This window comes from Labrus bergylta, chromosome 10 (assembly GCF_963930695.1).
Source record: "Labrus bergylta chromosome 10, fLabBer1.1, whole genome shotgun sequence".
Lineage (NCBI taxonomy): Eukaryota > Metazoa > Chordata > Actinopteri > Labriformes > Labridae > Labrus > Labrus bergylta.
Genome location: NC_089204.1, coordinates 21,997,244 through 22,014,632, shown reverse-complemented (window position 1 = coordinate 22,014,632; position 17,389 = coordinate 21,997,244). Strand labels below are relative to the sequence as shown.

Below are 17,389 nucleotides of genomic sequence, written 5' to 3'. Positions count from 1 at the left end.
ATGACATCAATGAAAACTTCTAGCAAGTTTTGTTTCACCTGAAGGACAACAAATTACACCTGCTAAAGAGACAAAGTTTTATTCATGTACACCAAGACAGACAAATTGGATCTGTACATAAATATTGCATTTCACCCAAACAATTAACATATTACATATTCTATTAAAAGGCAAAAATATCTGAAAGGTGATTTCAAAACAGTGAACAAGAGTTGGTGTAATAAAGAAGGCTGTCAGTGAAAACTGTGTTAAAATGAATAGTAAAATCTGCAACTACAAATCTATAAAATATTCTTAGGTGTATTAAAACAAACACCTGATAAAGACTTCATAAAGAATAGAAAATGATTTGGTTGAATTGCATTCTTAGTTTTTCTCTTTGACTTAATACACACAAACTGTGCATATCAATGTGGGTGCAACAAAACAGGGCACACATTGCTGTTGTCTTTTCTATCACTTCTGTCAGTGGGACATCAACTTCTATAAATCACACCAACATGCTATAATAAGACAGACAATGAGGCCAAAACCAGCCTCAAACAGACAGTAGCATCTCATCAACAAAATGTTTTACAGAGTAGCACCAACATAATTAAGGTTGTAAAACTTTGGGTTGTAATGGAAAGCTACATAAAAAGTAGTTCCACTAGGCACTGTGTTAAACCCCTTCAAAGTTAGTGACATCAGTAACATAAGTGAGGCGACGACATCAAGCTCCTCCGACAAAATTGCTTTGAAACACTGTCGCTGAATGTCGCTTTGGGAGGAACACCCAGTTTGAATAGAAACCTCCATAGGAGGAGTCATGTGAGAGAGGAATGCTGTCTATCACCATTATCTACATGGACCTGAGTAACTAAAGCACTTGAAAGATAGATAGCAATTTCACTACACTATCGTGAGGCATCATTTGTAACTAAAGAAGATAATTCTCACAAACTTTATGACATAAAACCAGTTAAAATGTGATATATCTTGGCAGGTTGAGTCTAGCTTTGCATACTTTGTAATGCTCTCCTTTACATTTTCCAAAGTGCCCTATCAGCATAATAGCTTAAACATGATCTGGCTTAAATTCAACTAACAAACTGTCTGAGAACCACAACAGTATCTCATTACTTTTACAGTTTTTCACGTTCTCCATTAGTTGTTTTCAGAGAGTTGGTTTAATACAAGACAACTGAGCTCAGGCACTGTGTTGGTAACAAGTTGTTGCGTCGCTATGAAAGTAGTGATGTTTTTGATACATGTTAACACTCTCATGTTCAAGTGTGTCATATCTGCAACTGTTGTAAACGATTTCCTGCCAAAGGTATATCAACACTGGCTTTTATGTTTAGTGCAAGTCTGTGTGTGCATCCATTTTTAAACGTGTTAGGAGTGCATTCAGGTGTAAGTAGCACTAGGTGAGAAAGCAATTTCCTAGTTACCACTTACTAATGCATGCATTGCAACAATGTGTTTTTGACAGTTGATGGATAACTTTAGTAGATGTTGCATTGTGAATATGATGAGTAGGGGGCTAAGAGGTTTACTCTTAACAGTGCCATTTAAAGCAACACTTTAAAATCCAAAGCCAGAAAACAGACTTGAGTAACAGCGGTTTTTAAAATGCCTAAGAGTAAAAAAAAAAAAAAAAAGGGGGGACAAGGGTGGTAACAAGGCCTTGGAAAAGGGTAGTAAAACAACAAAATCCTCTTAGAGGGTTTTACTGTGCAGGGATGAGGGTGTTCTTTGGAGAAAGCAGGAGGTTAAGTAAAGCACCCTTATTTATTGGAGGGATGGTGTTTTCTGTTGTGGTTCTTTGACAAATTTCAGGCTTCCTCGTCCTCGCTTTGTGATGGTAGGTACTGGGCGATTGGTTGCAACTTGGTGACATGGCCGATACCTTTGGTCACACCCTGTCTGAAAAGCACCTTCGCTCCTACCTTCAGGTATTCTGGGTGTTTGATGAACTTGAAGAGAACCACTGCTTTCTCCCCAGTTCTCAGCTCCTCCTGCAGTACATGAATGTATCATAAGACAAAAGGAAAGAGTGTGAGGCCACGCATTGGAATAGGAAGAAACCCAGGATTTAAAAGTGGAGAATAACTTTCAGATAGAGAATGAGTTAGCCAAGTAGATTTACTAACCTTGCCATACACAGCTTCCACAGTGGCAGTCTGTCTCACATTGCCTATGTGCACAGTAACCTGAAAGCCCTTGTGGAAGGTCTTGGCATGAAAGAGCAACACAATCTCAGCCTCAAACATCCAGCAGATTGTAGGATCCATCTCCGGACTCACCATCACCATGCCCTGTGAGTGAAGAATCCCAAAACATTGGCATAGATTAGAATTCACTGTAAAAACTGTAAATAAGACTTGTAAACATCTGCTTAAAACAAGGAATAAGAAGTGTTTTATTGAAGCCATTCACAGAATCTCTATAAAATAACCAACAAAGAATAATACAACATGTGTACTAGTTAGTTTCTCTCACATTTGCTGGAGTTTTTAAGGTTTCCTATGAGAAAATTTGAGTTTCTGCATGTCATAAATACTTCTATCCTCCCCAAAATCAAGAATGACAGACTCAAGTTAAATACTGAGGCAAACAATTAAGAGACAATGATAAGAGTTTCACATATAAGTGTCTGACCTTGCGTAGTAGCGACCGGTCAAAGTTGCCTAGGGCGAGTGTGGCAGCCTGGCCAGCTCTGAGTACCCTGCATCCAGAGCGGTTTCTTTGGATGCTTCCGACGGTTAACTTGTGAAACTGGCCGGAGTCTGTGGGCCCAACCACCAGATCATCTCCCTCACGGCAAATCCCACTGCACGATCAAATAGATATGAGAGAGTGTACACCAAACCAAAACTGAATGAAGTTCAATAGAAGAGGATGAAGTGAGGATTTAATCACACTGACCTGTACAGAGTACCTCCCACCACTGTCCCCACCTCTGGGACTGTGTAGATCTCATCCACCTGTAATGATTCACATTACCTTCAAGCACTTCAAAATCAACAAATGTTAGGTGTATACTATATACTGCATCTGAAAGTGTGCGTCAACTCATCACCGACCTGAAACTCAGTTAGCTGTTGCATTAGCTCCTCCTGCTCCTTGCTGTTGCTGAGAGGAGGGATGATGTTGAAGAAGACCTTGAGCAAGTCTAGACTCTCTCCAGACACACTGGACAAGGTGAAGATGGGTGTGATGCTGCAGGGAGGGCAAAATCACGCAATCAGGAAACATATTTATAAAAAGGGTCTCTTAAGTCAAATGCAGATTTTTTTATATTGCATGTTTTCACATGTACATTCAGTTGTCTTGTACCTTGGTGACTGGGCGAACTGCTGTGCTGCCGTGACAGCATCATCTGTGCTGCTTACGACCATGGGCACCTTGTTGCAGCCCGGCTGCTTCAGGACACGCTCCAACTGCCGCACTGTGCGCTCAACTGTGGCCCGAGTGCAGAGGTCCACCTTACTTATCACAATGAAGATGGGAACCTTCAGGGCCATGGCAAGACCAAGATGCTCTCGGGTGGTACCAGCTGTCAGAGAGGAATGAAAAGAAGAAGATTATATAAACAGAAACCCAGTGTCTATACATGCCCCTTATGCACACACAAGGAACTCCATATCCGTGAGCAGAAGGGTTGTTACGACAAAAAATAACACTGCTAATCTGGAGGCAGATAATTTTAGTTGAAAGGTCAAAAGCCCATCTCCACTAACTGATAAATCCAGATAGATTTGACCATGACGTGAGTCTGTTGTGTCATCGAAGGAAGAAGAAAAGATAGCAGTAGAAGGAACGGTCAACCATAATATGTAAAGTTTATGTCTGGTTCAGATATAGGTCACAAAGGCGTTTAAGGGTACTAACCCATAACACATTTACAGACAGACACAGACTGAGAATAGCCTGACCTCTCATCAGCTGAGCTGTGGTTTGTCTTGCTAGTTGTGTTAGATTTAGGGCACCTAAGGTAAAGGGGCATGTGGTGCAAGAACTTCGTCCTGTTCAATAGGTAATGGACGTAGTGGAGTTGCTAAATATCTATTAAAAGAATCCCATACAAATGCCAGAAAAATAAACTGCCCTTCTGCCTTGTAACAGATACTTCTTCAGAAGACTCCTATGCCTTGCACAGATCCATTACTCTCTGTTTTATAATTTAAACTGTGGTTCTTGGGTTGCAGACACTGTGTCCTCTTTCTGTCGGTTGCGTCGCTAGAGATGGCCCTCATTCTTGACCCCATTTTCCCCAGCCAACCCTATTTTAGACCAGGCACCCACACAGACAAGGCAACAGTGCACTACATATAGATATAGATATCCAACCATAAATAATTATAAATTAAAGAATATGAATAACACTAAAAGGGGTTTACACTGATGGTTAAGCTGTATACTCTGATTCCAAGAGAGATACAAGACATTTGGAGCCTAGACAGATGACATCTGTTCCTTGGTCTGTTTTCTTTCTCATGTCATTTCACAAACAAATGTTTGTCATAATTTTTACATTAGTGCTGAACCAAATCTTTCAAATACGTCTTCTACAGTAGTTGCTATAGCTTTTTGTAATGGGTACCGTTAACATTTTGAACAGCGATTTAACATAAGGAGCTAGATATGGTGAGAATAATCTGATAATGCCAATAGCCTGTTAGCTAGAGTGCCTAAAAGCATCTCCAAGTCTCAGCTTTCATCTGCATGTCTCCTAGCTATTAGTATTAATAAAATATAACTAATGATTGCTTCTTAACTCTAAGGTATTAAAGGCCTTTGCTTACAAAAGCGCAGACTCTACAAAGGTCACAGAGTGTGTCTTTTATGTGGCCAACGTGTCACAGCCCCCTGACTTCTAACAGACCCAACCCATATAAGATTCACGTCAGGATGGCCGAGCGGTCTAAGGCGCTGCGTTCAGGTCGCAGTCTCCTCTGGAGGCGTGGGTTCGAATCCCACTTCTGACAACACCATTTTCCAACTTTGTTAGTAAACTAACATGGCTTATGAATGAAAACAAACAAGCCATGACGATGTTCTCTGCTTGAGGTTTCTCTCTGCATTGTTTACTAATGTTAAAAATAAGGTCATGGTAATGAATGATTTGAAAATGAATTTTTGCCTTTTACAACAAAAGAAAAGTCTAAAAACAATCAACAAAAAATAACAGGACCTGATTCAGAGCAAAACTGAGTTTTAAAGCTACTTCCAAATGATTTAACTTTTATAATCTTATTGACAAAACCAATGAAAACGGGCAGCCATATATCAGGAGCACATGAACATAACTCATCTAATAACACGAGCAGTCTGAGCTGGAGTGCTTAATACCATCTACAAGGCTCCTAGCTATTTGTAAAAACAAAATATTACCAAGGATTGCTTCATAACCTCATGTTAAGAAAGACTTTTGCTTCTGAAAGCACAGACGCTCTATACAGAAGGTCACAGTGTGTTCTGCCTGCACCCACATGGCACATGTCACAGCCCCTCCCCCTCCCTTTCTCTTCCTCCTTCCTCTTCTAGCTTACTCAACTCTATTCAACTATGTCAGGATGGCCGAGCGGTCTAAGGCGCTGCGTTCAGGTCGCAGTCTCCCCTGGAGGCGTGGGTTCGAATCCCACTTCTGACAGCACATTTTTACCGGTCAGAAGCTTAAAACTGAATCAAGTTGTGTCCTACTCTTAGTGCTAAAGAAGAACAGAAACAAAAGACTAAATACACAGTTTGTTTTCAGCAAAGCAAAGGACTGCCTAGCCTGTCCCACCAGTTTGAACAGCTCAGATTACAAGTATATCCAAACTGGACCTGAATAGTTCACGTCCTGCTCTCAGTCTCAGTTGCGGTTATCATAAAAGCTATGAGTGAAAGCACATTAGGCATTTCAGAATCAGTCAACAGGACAAGTTGTTCAAATATAATGACTCGTATGCGAGAAAGCCCATTGAAGAAGTGGAAACAGTTCTTCCTCTTTATAAGAGTTATAAGCAAATGGTATGTCAAGATAAGAAACAACAACATTACAACAAGTAATAGTAGGAGTCCGCAGAGAAGGAAACAAAATTTTTGGATGTATGTAGCGACTCATACTTTTGCTGGAATTTTGTTCAAAAAAACATCTGCTTTAGTAAAAATATAGGTATTTAAACACAAAATGACAACCCTTACAATCAAGCAAAAAGCTGCAAATATTGGGTGCATAACTTCTTTCTTTGTTTCTGCAGGGTTGGTAATGTTGACATACACAGTTTCTCACTGAGTCATTTGCAGTTCTATGGTTTTTAAAGTCAGCTAAGGATCAAGCAAGGAGCTAACTCCAGAGGGTCACAGGACTTTGACATGAATGGACGGTATTAGAGATATTTTTGGACTAGTAGTGGCAGACGGAGGCAAGAGGTGGGAACGGTGGTTTGTTACATAAGGTCAGATATCACATGTTTGCTAACCCACAGCTGCCCACTACAGTGTGGAGGTGTGGTGTACACAAACATAGAATATCTGTCAGACTGGTCCTGCTAGTGTCTATTACACCCCAACGTAGCTTATCTGCACAGAAAATTGACTGAATGAAGCGCAAACAGAGAAATACGAGTACATTTCAATAAAGCCGATATGTTAAAAGAGCTTAAATGTTGCTCTAATATGACCGTAATTAAAGTATAAGAAGCTTTATTTAATTAACTGATACTCACCAATGCCAGTATTTGCGCTGACGACCAGCATCGCGAAATCTGGACAATAGCTGGTGAGGCCAAAGATGGTGGTCTTCAGGTACTTGTGGTGACCCGCCAGATCAATGAATGTGATCATTTTAGAGGCACTCTCACAAATCTCCTCTGCTGTTCGAGACTCACTGTAATTCACAACCTAGAAGACATGTAAAACAGACATACATATTCCTGAGTATTTATCTTGAAGGTGTGGGTCAGGTTAGACAACAGCTACTTACATATCTTGCAGATTTTTTTTATTGTGTATTGCATAGCTACATAATTATTACATTGTGTTAAACTTTCTTTCCGTGACGTATGACTTTAACAAAATCGAACCTGTGAAAACCTGTAAAAACCTGTTTGAACTTCTGGAAGAAGAGACCCTGTGATTACCATTACATAACACATATCACATGTGCTAATACTTATGACAAAGAATGTGTGAGTATATGAAAAGGGCACACAGAATTTATTCTCGTGCGTCTTCACTCACCTCTCCTTTACTATTGAAGCCAAGGATCTCAAAGCTGATGCTCGAAGTGCGTCCCGATTGAATCTCGTGAAGATGTCTGAAGAGATTGAGCCTCGCTCTGCCTCGGCCATTGTCAAGCTCCCCCTGTGTTAACACACCTAACAGAGTGGACTTGCCAGAGTCCACGTTACCCAGCACAGCTACACGTAGGTCCAAGAACTAAACAAGAAAAAGAATGAAAAAAATGAACTTTAACAGAATAAAAGAACAAATCAACGGCTTAAGAACAAAACTAAATACAACGCGCCTTAGCCTTACTAACCTGCTGGTCATCTGGCACCTTACGAATGAGAACCTCGGCAATCTTACGAGGCACATCAGAGTCATAGTCTACCTCTCGCTGTCTTAAAACGGTGATATCAGCTCCAACTCTGTCAGTAAAAAAGGTAAACAATGTATTCAAGTAAGTTATTTTCATGTTTGTTTGTGATTCCAAAATGACTTACTGATGTCATATTAATCAATTGGAATTGGCTCTGAGGTCAAGACTTAATTTCAAATGGTTTTAAACACTAGAAGTTAAATAAAAGGCAAGTTTTACAATCTCTTGACTTACTTCTCTGCCAGTTTATGGAGGGTCTTCAGTGATGCCCTCATATCTTCCTCTGATAGTCCCACCAGCATGCCATTGTCCTCAACCCCTATTTGATAGACAGCTTCACCTCGACCCTCCTGCAGACGCCATTTCATCTGTGTTGCTAGGTGCTCAAAGCGGTATTGCGTGGGACTCACCAGCTTCAGCTAGACAAGGGAGGAAAGAAATCAGAAATTAGTGCTGAACTTTAACCTAAATTGTGGAAAATTAAATGTCAAACCCAGTCAGTGCTTAATATAATAGGGCTAATCCAATTAAAATGGTACCTTAGTCTATACTGATGTAGTGGAGACAGCTGTCTGATACTATAAATGATCTTGCTAATCTCCTTTGGTGTTGGTTTTCCATTGCAGACCCTTTGAGATTGCCCTCACACATTCTGACAAAGGACCTACATATTTCTGACAGCTTGTAGTAACCACGACTGACCTTTATGTGTACCTTCAACACTTATGAACAGGCCGATCTCATCACTTGCTCCTCATTGTTAAAAAGGTTACATGAAGACACGACTTTGAAATAAACAGACGTATATTGTGCACACCACACCATATTTGCATGACAGCTGATTTGCTTACCTTGTACTCTATATTTCCCTCTTCAGCCTGAGAGACAGAGGAGAAAAACAAAGGGAGACAAACAGAGACAGAACAGGAACAACAGCTGTCAGAGTGCAGAGAAGTGAGACAAAAGGCTATTGATTTTTTAAAAGACACAAATAAAAGCAATCCAACTGAATGAGCAGACAGAGTACTACTGTGAATAGGTAGTCTCTGAAAGCTACACAAACACACTAAGTGCTTAGCTAGCCTTGACACAAAGCTACTTAACACATACAAAGTGTTACATAAACATTAAAAAAAAACCATATACATATAATTAAATGAATTTAAGTCTCATAAAATGTAGAAAATAATCTAAATGTGAACTTGTAGCAATGATCAGTGTAGGACTGTGTAGTAATTGACAAACTGGGGATCAGCTGAAGCATCAACTGTGTAGGGAATATGTTGAGACTTGCCCAAGCAAGAGTTTAGACCATGATGGTTTGGTGGTGGATGCTGCTAATATATTAACCAAATGCTACAATAACGGAGACAACAATACTTAAAAAAATATACACAATATATTCCAGAACCCAAACTGCTTTAACTTATCTCCAGGTTTAGATGGAGTGGCGTGAGATAAACACACTTTTGGAACATTACAGATGTGCTTTATTATTGTGGACGGATATCTTGAGTCAAGTGTGTTGTTTTTCTTTTGATTAAATAGTAGGTTGTATTTGCCTTAACTTCCAAAAGCCCTTCGAGAAACCAAGGCAGAGTCCAGTAACTTCACTCTACTGCAGCGGAGTTAAGGTGTTACGCCTTTGTTTTAATACCTGTCATCAAGCACTTCTGACACACACAGCAGCTTGACTTAAGTGTAGCAAAGAAACAGCGTTTGGTTGTGTTATTTTAACAAGTGAAATACAGTATCGAATGGAAGTTAAAGCCTTTTGCCTTGGCACGACCCCGTTATTATTGCACAGGCAATGCAAAGGCAGAGCACCTTAACTTCCAAAGAAGGGTCAAAGGTCATGTTTGAGCTAAAGATTTTTTTTTTTTTATGAACATGAATAACCTCATTAAAAAGACAAAGAACTGCCACATTTTCAATATTCTGCCTTCAACTCATTTGGCTGGACAACAAAAAGACTTTAAAGTACATTTTTCTTTTGCCTTTGTAGGGCAGCATAGTGTCTGAGTATATAATGCTTTTTGTTAACGTTTGTTGTTGTGTATAAGTGCATTTAGTTGACTGTATAGACTAAAAGTAAATGTTCATTGCTGTGCTGTAACACAGTTCTTGAGTGAATACCAAAAGACTGTAATAGTAACATTAGCTGGATGAAGTGTACACCCACCCCGCCTGTTAGTTATTTACAAACACAGCTGTTCCCTCTTGACACGCTATCTTTGACAAACAGATCGTGTAAGGAAACCCTTGGCTTACTACTTTGTTGTAAAGCTTATATATGAATGACACATAATAATAATAATACAAAAGGTAATGTGAGCCGAGTATAACCATCTCATTCATTTCCCTTTATGGTTACTACTACCGGTATAGCAGGTCAGCTACGTGTCACTGTGACAGTCAGCTTACTCTTTGGGTGGGAAAAAAAAAGTAAGATAATAAGTGTTATACACAAATGCACACAAGCAGGAATCAAATCCCGCGTTGTTATTGGCACACTTTCCAATGATAGGACATAATGTTAGCTAAGTGTAACTTTAGTGTCAGCATTACCTCCGGAGGTAGATACGGGGTGTTATTGCTTGTTTTGAAGTTCCGGGCGAACCGAGCCTTGGCTTTCTTGTTGTTCTTAACGCAGGCTTTTTTCGAGGCTACCCCATAACCGTTTCCCGGTTTGAAGTTGGCCGCTTGAGACCCAGAGCAGTGTCCATTTCCCGAGCCAAACAAGTCCGACACCCGCTCATCCATCGGCTACTCCGCGACCTAGCTACCCGCTACGTGGATAAAATGGTGCTTTAATGTCAGAATGAAGAGTTGTATAAGCCTTCTGTCGGTATCTTCCACCCCTTCCAAAAATAAAAACAAAGCACCAACCCCCCCCCAACTCTGAAACTCTTCAAACCGAACAATAACAGGACCGGCCGGGGGCTGTCGTTTTAATTTGTATAGTCTGCTTACGTCACATGTTTTTACCTCAAGGGGGTGTGCTTGATTCTGACAACTGCAGAGCGCGAGTGAGCGGTGCCAGTTATGTTTTCACTTTGTGTGTAGTGTTTAAACCCCGCCCGCCTTGGCTACTACTATTAAGGTCGTGACAGGGAACGTACACAATGACACCGTTTTGAAGTTTTTTGCATCAGACAAAAAAAAAGAAGGAAATATTACATAAGACTTCATAAATCTAGTTTTCTAAAAGATGATGATGAAGATACAAAATATTGTCACCAACTTAGACATACACATACCTATGGAAACCCATTTCCGCCAGTTAAAAAAAATAAAAATGAAAAAAATAAAGTCATAATAATGAGATAAAAAGTCAAAATGATGAGATAAAAAGTTGAAATTATGAGACTTTATTATTTTCATTTGTATTTTTTTTTCCATCGGTTTCCATACATACCCGGCCACAAATTAAACAAAACTCTCGATTGTAATCTCACATAATTCAAAAGCTAAGGCGGAATTTGTGTTCATTTTTTTAACTATTGAAAAATACTTAATAATTCTACTTTATGATTATTTGTTCAGGCCAAAGTGGGTGGTGGAGTAATGCTAAACTTATTATTATTATTATTATTATTTTATTATTATTATTATTATTATTATTATTATTATTATTTTTACAATCTGCCCCCCTATGTAAAAAGGGAGGACAACAGTTAATATGATGCAAGCCAGTTCAACACCATTGCAACCTATAACCTCAGTGATAAATGTGTAGTGATTATGGTGTAAGCGTAAGAATGGTTGGCCATGCACGGTACACAGAAAAAGGTAACATTAACAACATGAACAGAAGAAAATATGGGTATTGTTAATCTTTGGTTTGGTTGATTATTCTTCTAACTAAAGATATGTAGTTGAAGATGAAGTACACGTGTGTTTTTTCTTTTTTTTACATGGTCACTGCAAACAACCAAATAAATAAAAAGAGGGAACTCTGTAGCAAGAAAACAACAGCGCCACCCGGTGTATTTATAAGTCCATGTCCTCTTGGTTTCCTTCAGAGGACACAGTGAGTTAACAATGAAAACTTAACAAATTCATAAAGAGGAAAAAAAGTATACTGTCCAATAGTTTATACACTTTGAAGAAGTGTATAAACAGCAATATCCTGGTGTAGATAGTCAGGCCCTCTTAATATGTTACTTAGACTGGATTTGGTAAATCCATTAAAGCAGTTGTACCCAGCCAAGTTTAATGGCTTTGCTCCTGTTGCTGATATAACTACATATACTTAGTGGTCATTTTGGTCTGGCATTTCAGCTTCAAATAGTGTTTCAAAATCTGATCGTATCTTATTTTATTTAACTACGATTTGTTTTAGACATTGCTTGGCAATTTTTGTTCATAATTAGAGAAAAAAGTAGTAGCGTTTGGAGTGACATACACGGGTGATCACATTGGAATGCAAGTTGCACATCACAACAGACGGAAACTAGCACTTCTGCTATAATCTGGCATTTTTACAGCTGTAATTATTACAGCTGTTCATTAATATGCACTGTTCCTAACAAATAACATGAAACTAAGCTTGTTTCTAAATGTATTTTACATAAGTTGCACTTTTACTTAAGATGATCCATGGACTTTAGATACCTAGAAATTGATTTAATGTTTTTCTTTTCCTCGTAGAACACTTGTTAAAAAAAGAATCACTTCCCAGAACTACATAATATATTTTAACATATAAACTTGCTTTTTACTCAGTTTCAGAAAGACAGTGCACATGAACTGTGTGACTTGTTGTTCCTGCAAAGAGACTGAGATTTCAGAAAAGTTGGCCAACTCCCCTGTGGGAAATGAACTGTTCCAGACTGTGGCATTTCTCAACACTGATTGGTCAGGCGACCTCTGATGTAAGGGCTCAACCCATTTAGTCCTGGCTGAGAGAGGTGTTATGAGATTGTTATTGTCTTAGGTTCCTTCTAAAAAAAATCTTCATTCACATCTGCACACTACTTCCTTGTGCACCTTTGTTAAAAACTCTGCTTCTGCTCCTTCAGTCAGCATGAGTTATCCACTGGTGATTCTGCTCTGTGTGGGACTACTGCAGCAGACTGCAAGGGCCGTTCCTATGGATAAGCTAGCAGACAGCAAAACTTGTGGAGATTCAGAATGCTCATGTAAGTCAGAGAAGAGTGAAGTATTGGGTATATCTTTGATTGCTTTTACAATGTATATGAATGTTTTCTATATACTTAAGTTGTTCATCTATGTCCCCGCTTCTCTTGTGCTTTCTATAATATTAGATGTTCTCTCCATGGCCACAGCCCTGGATGACTTCATAGCTCCTGACTGCAGATTCATCAACATCAGAAAGGGTCAGATGGTCTACGTGTATTCTAAACTCACAGCAGAGGAGGGCGCTGGAGTCTTCTGGTCGGGAAGTGTATGTGCATAAATGTCTCTTAATTTAAATCATTTGTAAAAAAAAGAAAGAAAAGAAAATGTGAACAAATTGGGTAAACAAATGTAAGCTTCCTTGAGCCAAATGTCATAAAAGCCATTTGGTTATATTTTCAATTCACTCTTTTGAAGATGAGCAAACATTTAAGGGATGTGAAGACTAGAAATAAATGTTTATGTTTAATGTTGGTTATGGTAAATTATTAGAAATGTCATGTTAATTCCACTGGCAGGTTTACAGTGAGAGGTATGTGGACCAGATGGGCATTATTGGATACTTCCCTGCAACGATGGTGAAGGAGACCCAGAAGTTTATGGAAGACACAGTAAAGATTCCTACGACTGTGAGTCTGTCTACCTCTTTCATAGGATAATGTCTAAGGGCAATGCATTTCACTTTTTAATTTCATCTTTACTTTTTTTCCAGGACATGGACTTTCACTGTTATTAAGACCCAACAGGCTGAAGCCTCTTTATATTCAAGTCTTGCTTTTCTATACTTTTCATTTATAGTGGACAGATACCTGGACAATCTCAGCCCTCCACAGCCAACAGTCCGACACCCCTGATGTTGACTTAACGTGTCTGTTTTGTTTTCTTCTGTCTGGAAAAGACACTTTGATTAATAAACCCCTTTACATTTGAATCCACAATGTTCATTTTTCAAATAATAAAATTGCTATTTTGACAGGGTCAGGATTGCAATTTCACTTAACATGTCAACATGGAGAGAATGCTAAAACAGAAGAGTACTTGCAGTGGTGATCCTCACCCATTGTGATCAAACTCAATTTTCATATTTTCTTTTAGGCATTTTTTAAAGGAATGTTTTCTTGACCCTGCTGTCAGACTTTTTATTTTTTTTTATACAAAAAGCACATTGCAAAGTGTTCATGATTCTAAATAAACAAGTAGGCTACAGAGGGATTTTTCTAGAAGCAAAAAAAATAGCAAAAACACATTTCAATCAATTAATTAATTAGTCATAGGCTATAAGCTATTTTTGAGTGAACACATTATAACGTTGTGTTTCTTTTACTTATCAATTAGAAATCAATTAATTGTCTAAATAATTGATTGTAAGTGTTGGGTGGCTGTAGCTCCGTTGGTAGAGTTGTTGCCTCTCAACTGTAAGATTAAGGGTTGAATCCCCTGCTGAGCAACATGTCTGATGTGTCCTTGGGCAAGACATCCAACCCTGCATTGACCCCGCTGCTTCTGTGGCGGTGTATGAATGGATTAGTGTTGTACTTAATCCCTTATGTATGTCGCTTTGGATAAAAGCGTCTGCTAAGTGAATTGTAACATTTGTAAATAAGTCAGCATTTTTTGAGTTAATACATTATTACTTTTTATGTTTAATATCGGATGTAAATAAATGTGATTCAACCTGTAAATTAGACATGAATACAAAAATTGATAAAGTAGCCTAGCTAATAAACTATTCTGAGCTAACTATTCAATATATTAAAAGAGACTGCATAGAAATGCAAAATCATTAGCTGACGCAAATGACCTGATACTAAGTGTCACGTTTTGCTTACCATTTTAATAGTGTTGTTCACTATGCTAGTTGCACTAGCTTTTTAGTGTGCTTTGTTTTTATGCATGCAGCCAACAATCCGCCTTCATACGTCGCTGGTCGTCTCTCAACTCCAACTCCATTCGCGTTTCTCAAATTGCTAATCGGACTGTAAATGATGGGCACGCATGAATAAAAGTCGTAGCCGGAAGTGCTTTGATGTAAAAGCGCGCCAGATGATAGCCGAAGGGTTCTAAAATTGATGCAAAGGAAAAAGGAAATGTCCTAGAAGCAATGAGCTGAAGCTAAGAGTGATAAATAAGGTAACACACCAAATGTAACAGCAGAAGTAGCCTACTGTAAAAACGACATTGAAAAGAAAGACAAATAGCATAGTTATAGTATAGTTATATATATTTTTTGAGGTGACTTTATATGGCTTTTTAATGAACCAAATGTTGTTTTCTCCAAGTGTCAATCATTTATCTTCTGTCTTACCTTTTGACATCGCCTCTCTATTAATTCAGTGTCCTTCCTTTTACTAAAGTATAAAGAGTATGAGTGTGAAAAAGAAAATAACATAGTGTTCAAATAGGCTACATTTTTAACTAAGGCTTATTTCACCAGCATGAGAAAATGTATTTCACAGATTGATTCTTTTGCTCTTAATACAAGAGCTGCAAGTGATTGTTTGGTTTAAAAACAGAAAATATAAGCTTTAATAGCTTATGCAATTGTAGGCAATTTGTCCCTGCTGTACATGTGTATGGCCATCCACATTGATTCATTAAGGCTTTACCATCAGTTCCCTTGGAGAAGACGCTGTAGAAGAAAGCTGTTAGATGTATCAAGTTGCTTTGACATATATCCAACAGCCCTTAGACCACCTTGAAAGCCACCTTTCGCTTTGTTTTGTTTCGTATTATGAAGTAACTAGTTTTTTTCTTGAAAGTACCACTCTTCTAAATCTAGTATTTGTAAATAAATCCAAATCTGTCTCTCAGCAGTTTCTGTATTACACCCACACAGACAAACTCACGAGTTCAGAGGACTATCAAAGCATTGCCTGGCCTATTCTCTTGATAAGACTCTCATGCAGGGGTGATTTGAATCCTTTTTTGATTGGTCTAACATCATCTCCTCTTTTTTATGCGTCATAGCACTGAACCAGATATGATCGTGAATATAACATCACAATGAAATAATCACCATTTTGCAGTAGTGGGGTAATCAGAAGCAAAGATATTTCATTAAAAAGACAAGAGAACGTCCCTAATGTTCAGTCCTCCCAGTCATTTTCTCTGCTGTCTGAAGAGGCCTCTTACATGACTGCTGCATGCATTGATTCGGGAGGCCACAACAGACAGGCCATTTTCATTAGTTTATTTCTGTCTGACCAGGGGCAGTCTCAGAAAGGCCGGCTTACGAGTCTGGGAAATGGGACTGTCATGCGTGTTATAATCAATCGCCCATCACCTTCCCAGCCACGGATCGATACAAACCTGTTCGCGATGGGGACATCTCCCACAACATGTCACTCTGAGGGAACTATACCTGGGGCATTTCCATTTCACAAGAAAAACAAAGACTTATATATTTCCTGTATTATCTGTAATAAGAAATAATATGTGTTCAGGAAAACAGCATGCGTCACATTTTCTGGTTATAGAATGAGTAGGAGCCATAAATGTAGGTTGATTGTTTCTATTGATTACGGTCTACCTAATATTGGTGCTGGGCGTTTTCACCGGAAATGATTGTGGTGATGGCAGTCATTATATGGCTCACACTCATCTGTTCACTGGGGTTTTTTTTTTGGCTTAGATGGAGAGAGGAATGGAAACTTTCTGTTGACCGCCACACTACACTGAACTGCAATCACACGCAAATATTATGATCCGGCAACTGGTACCAGTTGTAATTTCATGTGTTGTGGAATAAATAATGCATCTTGGATCTGAAAGTGAATTATTCCAACAGCGCGTCACAGTGTATTTCGTGTTTAGTCACTCGCGGCGTCCTTTTTTTTTTGTTGACAGCCTGCACGGACATGTAAATGCCCATACTGAAATCCACAAATCACAGCAAGTTACTCAGGTCAATTTTCAGTCAGACATCTATAGTTTTAGGGTGTTACCATGGTGACAGGCAGGGATACTCTGACAGAAGAGATTGATGTGTGTGGGTGTTTGTGTGTTTCCTGTGTGGAGGCTTAAAGGAGCAGCTGCCAAATGCAGGCGCTACATGTGTTTTTTTCCCCCCATCCAGTGTGTCACACCCATACCCCTACACCTGGCAGCACAGTGACCCTGTTGAGCAGACAAATCAACAACTTCAGGTTAGGTTAGCATCTGAGTGTGACATGTAAGAAAAGAGAGCCTTTGTTGTTTAAAACATCCCAAGATTTAAAAAAAAAAAAGAACTCTCGTCCGGCATGTCTGCTGGTTTAACAGCTTGTCATGATAATGTGAAACAAATATAATCTAACAGCACCTTATCAGAACAGTGAGATGACTCATTGATACCAACGTATCAAGCAGATTTTCTTCTGCAAAATGAAGCAATTATGAAAAGTGGAAAATCAAATTTAATCAACAAAATACAATTTCACAAATCAGTTCCTGAATAAACAAAACACTCCAGTGGAGCACTGAATGAGAAGAAAAACAGAGTCTTGTCTGTTTCTGGATAAAAATAGATTTAGGGAAGAAAAAGAAGATTGGAAAAGAAATTATTGTATTTGGAAGAAAATTTGTCTGACTCAGGGAATGAAAATGTATTTCTTTTTTCTTTTTTTTTTAAGAAACAGCTCACTTTTTCCAAGGCCGAACAATGAGAGGTCTGTCTGAGATGAGGTTTTTCTACTC

At 38.8% G+C, this 17,389-nt stretch overlaps 2 protein-coding genes and 2 non-coding genes across 4 annotated transcripts; 3 read left to right on the top strand and 1 right to left on the bottom strand.

Annotated features, from left to right (window-relative positions):
• Window positions 1-63: 63 nt before the first annotated feature.
• gtpbp2a (GTP binding protein 2a) lies at window positions 64-10,519 on the bottom strand. Its single transcript, XM_020630953.3, has 12 exons — window positions 10,142-10,519; window positions 8,425-8,451; window positions 7,808-7,992; window positions 7,514-7,622; window positions 7,213-7,410; window positions 6,699-6,873; window positions 3,322-3,541; window positions 3,069-3,204; window positions 2,911-2,969; window positions 2,644-2,815; window positions 2,136-2,300; window positions 64-2,000 (listed from the first exon to the last, which is right to left on the bottom strand). The coding sequence occupies exons 1-12, from the start codon at window positions 10,334-10,336 to the stop codon at window positions 1,818-1,820; spliced, it is 1,824 nt and encodes a 607-aa protein (XP_020486609.1). The 5' UTR covers window positions 10,337-10,519; the 3' UTR covers window positions 64-1,817.
• Window positions 4,891-4,973, top strand: trnal-cag (transfer RNA leucine (anticodon CAG)). Its single transcript has one exon. It is a non-coding gene; the product is annotated as a tRNA-Leu (tRNA).
• Window positions 5,556-5,638, top strand: trnal-cag (transfer RNA leucine (anticodon CAG)). The gene has a single exon. It is a non-coding gene; the product is annotated as a tRNA-Leu (tRNA).
• Window positions 10,520-12,486: 1,967 nt separating the features above from the next.
• On the top strand, window positions 12,487-13,646 carry LOC109981954 (otoraplin). Its single transcript, XM_020630963.3, has 4 exons — window positions 12,487-12,717; window positions 12,844-12,983; window positions 13,234-13,344; window positions 13,428-13,646. Exons 1-4 carry the CDS (start codon window positions 12,603-12,605, stop codon window positions 13,449-13,451), a joined length of 390 nt encoding a protein of 129 aa, XP_020486619.1. The 5' UTR covers window positions 12,487-12,602; the 3' UTR covers window positions 13,452-13,646.
• The last annotated feature ends 3,743 nt before the right edge of the window (window positions 13,647-17,389 follow it).

What these genes read in the sequence shown, in the direction of transcription:
- gtpbp2a (XM_020630953.3), bottom strand. Translation starts at nt 10,336, where the DNA reads ATGGATGAGCGGGTGTCGGACTTGTTTGGCTCGGGAAATGGACACTGC. An exon ending in CCCCGTATCTACCTCCGGAG is followed by an intron (nt 8,452 to 10,141) that starts GTAATGCTGACA and finishes TCTGTCTCTCAG; the next exon opens with GCTGAAGAGGGAAATATAGA. An exon ending in ACCGGTCGCTACTACGCAAG is followed by an intron (nt 2,301 to 2,643) that starts GTCAGACACTTA and finishes CTTCACTCACAG; the next exon opens with GGCATGGTGATGGTGAGTCC.
- LOC109981954 (XM_020630963.3), top strand. Translation starts at nt 12,603, where the DNA reads ATGAGTTATCCACTGGTGATTCTGCTCTGTGTGGGACTACTGCAGCAG. An exon ending in GAGTCTTCTGGTCGGGAAGT is followed by an intron (nt 12,984 to 13,233) that starts GTATGTGCATAA and finishes TTCCACTGGCAG; the next exon opens with GTTTACAGTGAGAGGTATGT. An exon ending in CAGTAAAGATTCCTACGACT is followed by an intron (nt 13,345 to 13,427) that starts GTGAGTCTGTCT and finishes CTTTTTTTCCAG; the next exon opens with GACATGGACTTTCACTGTTA.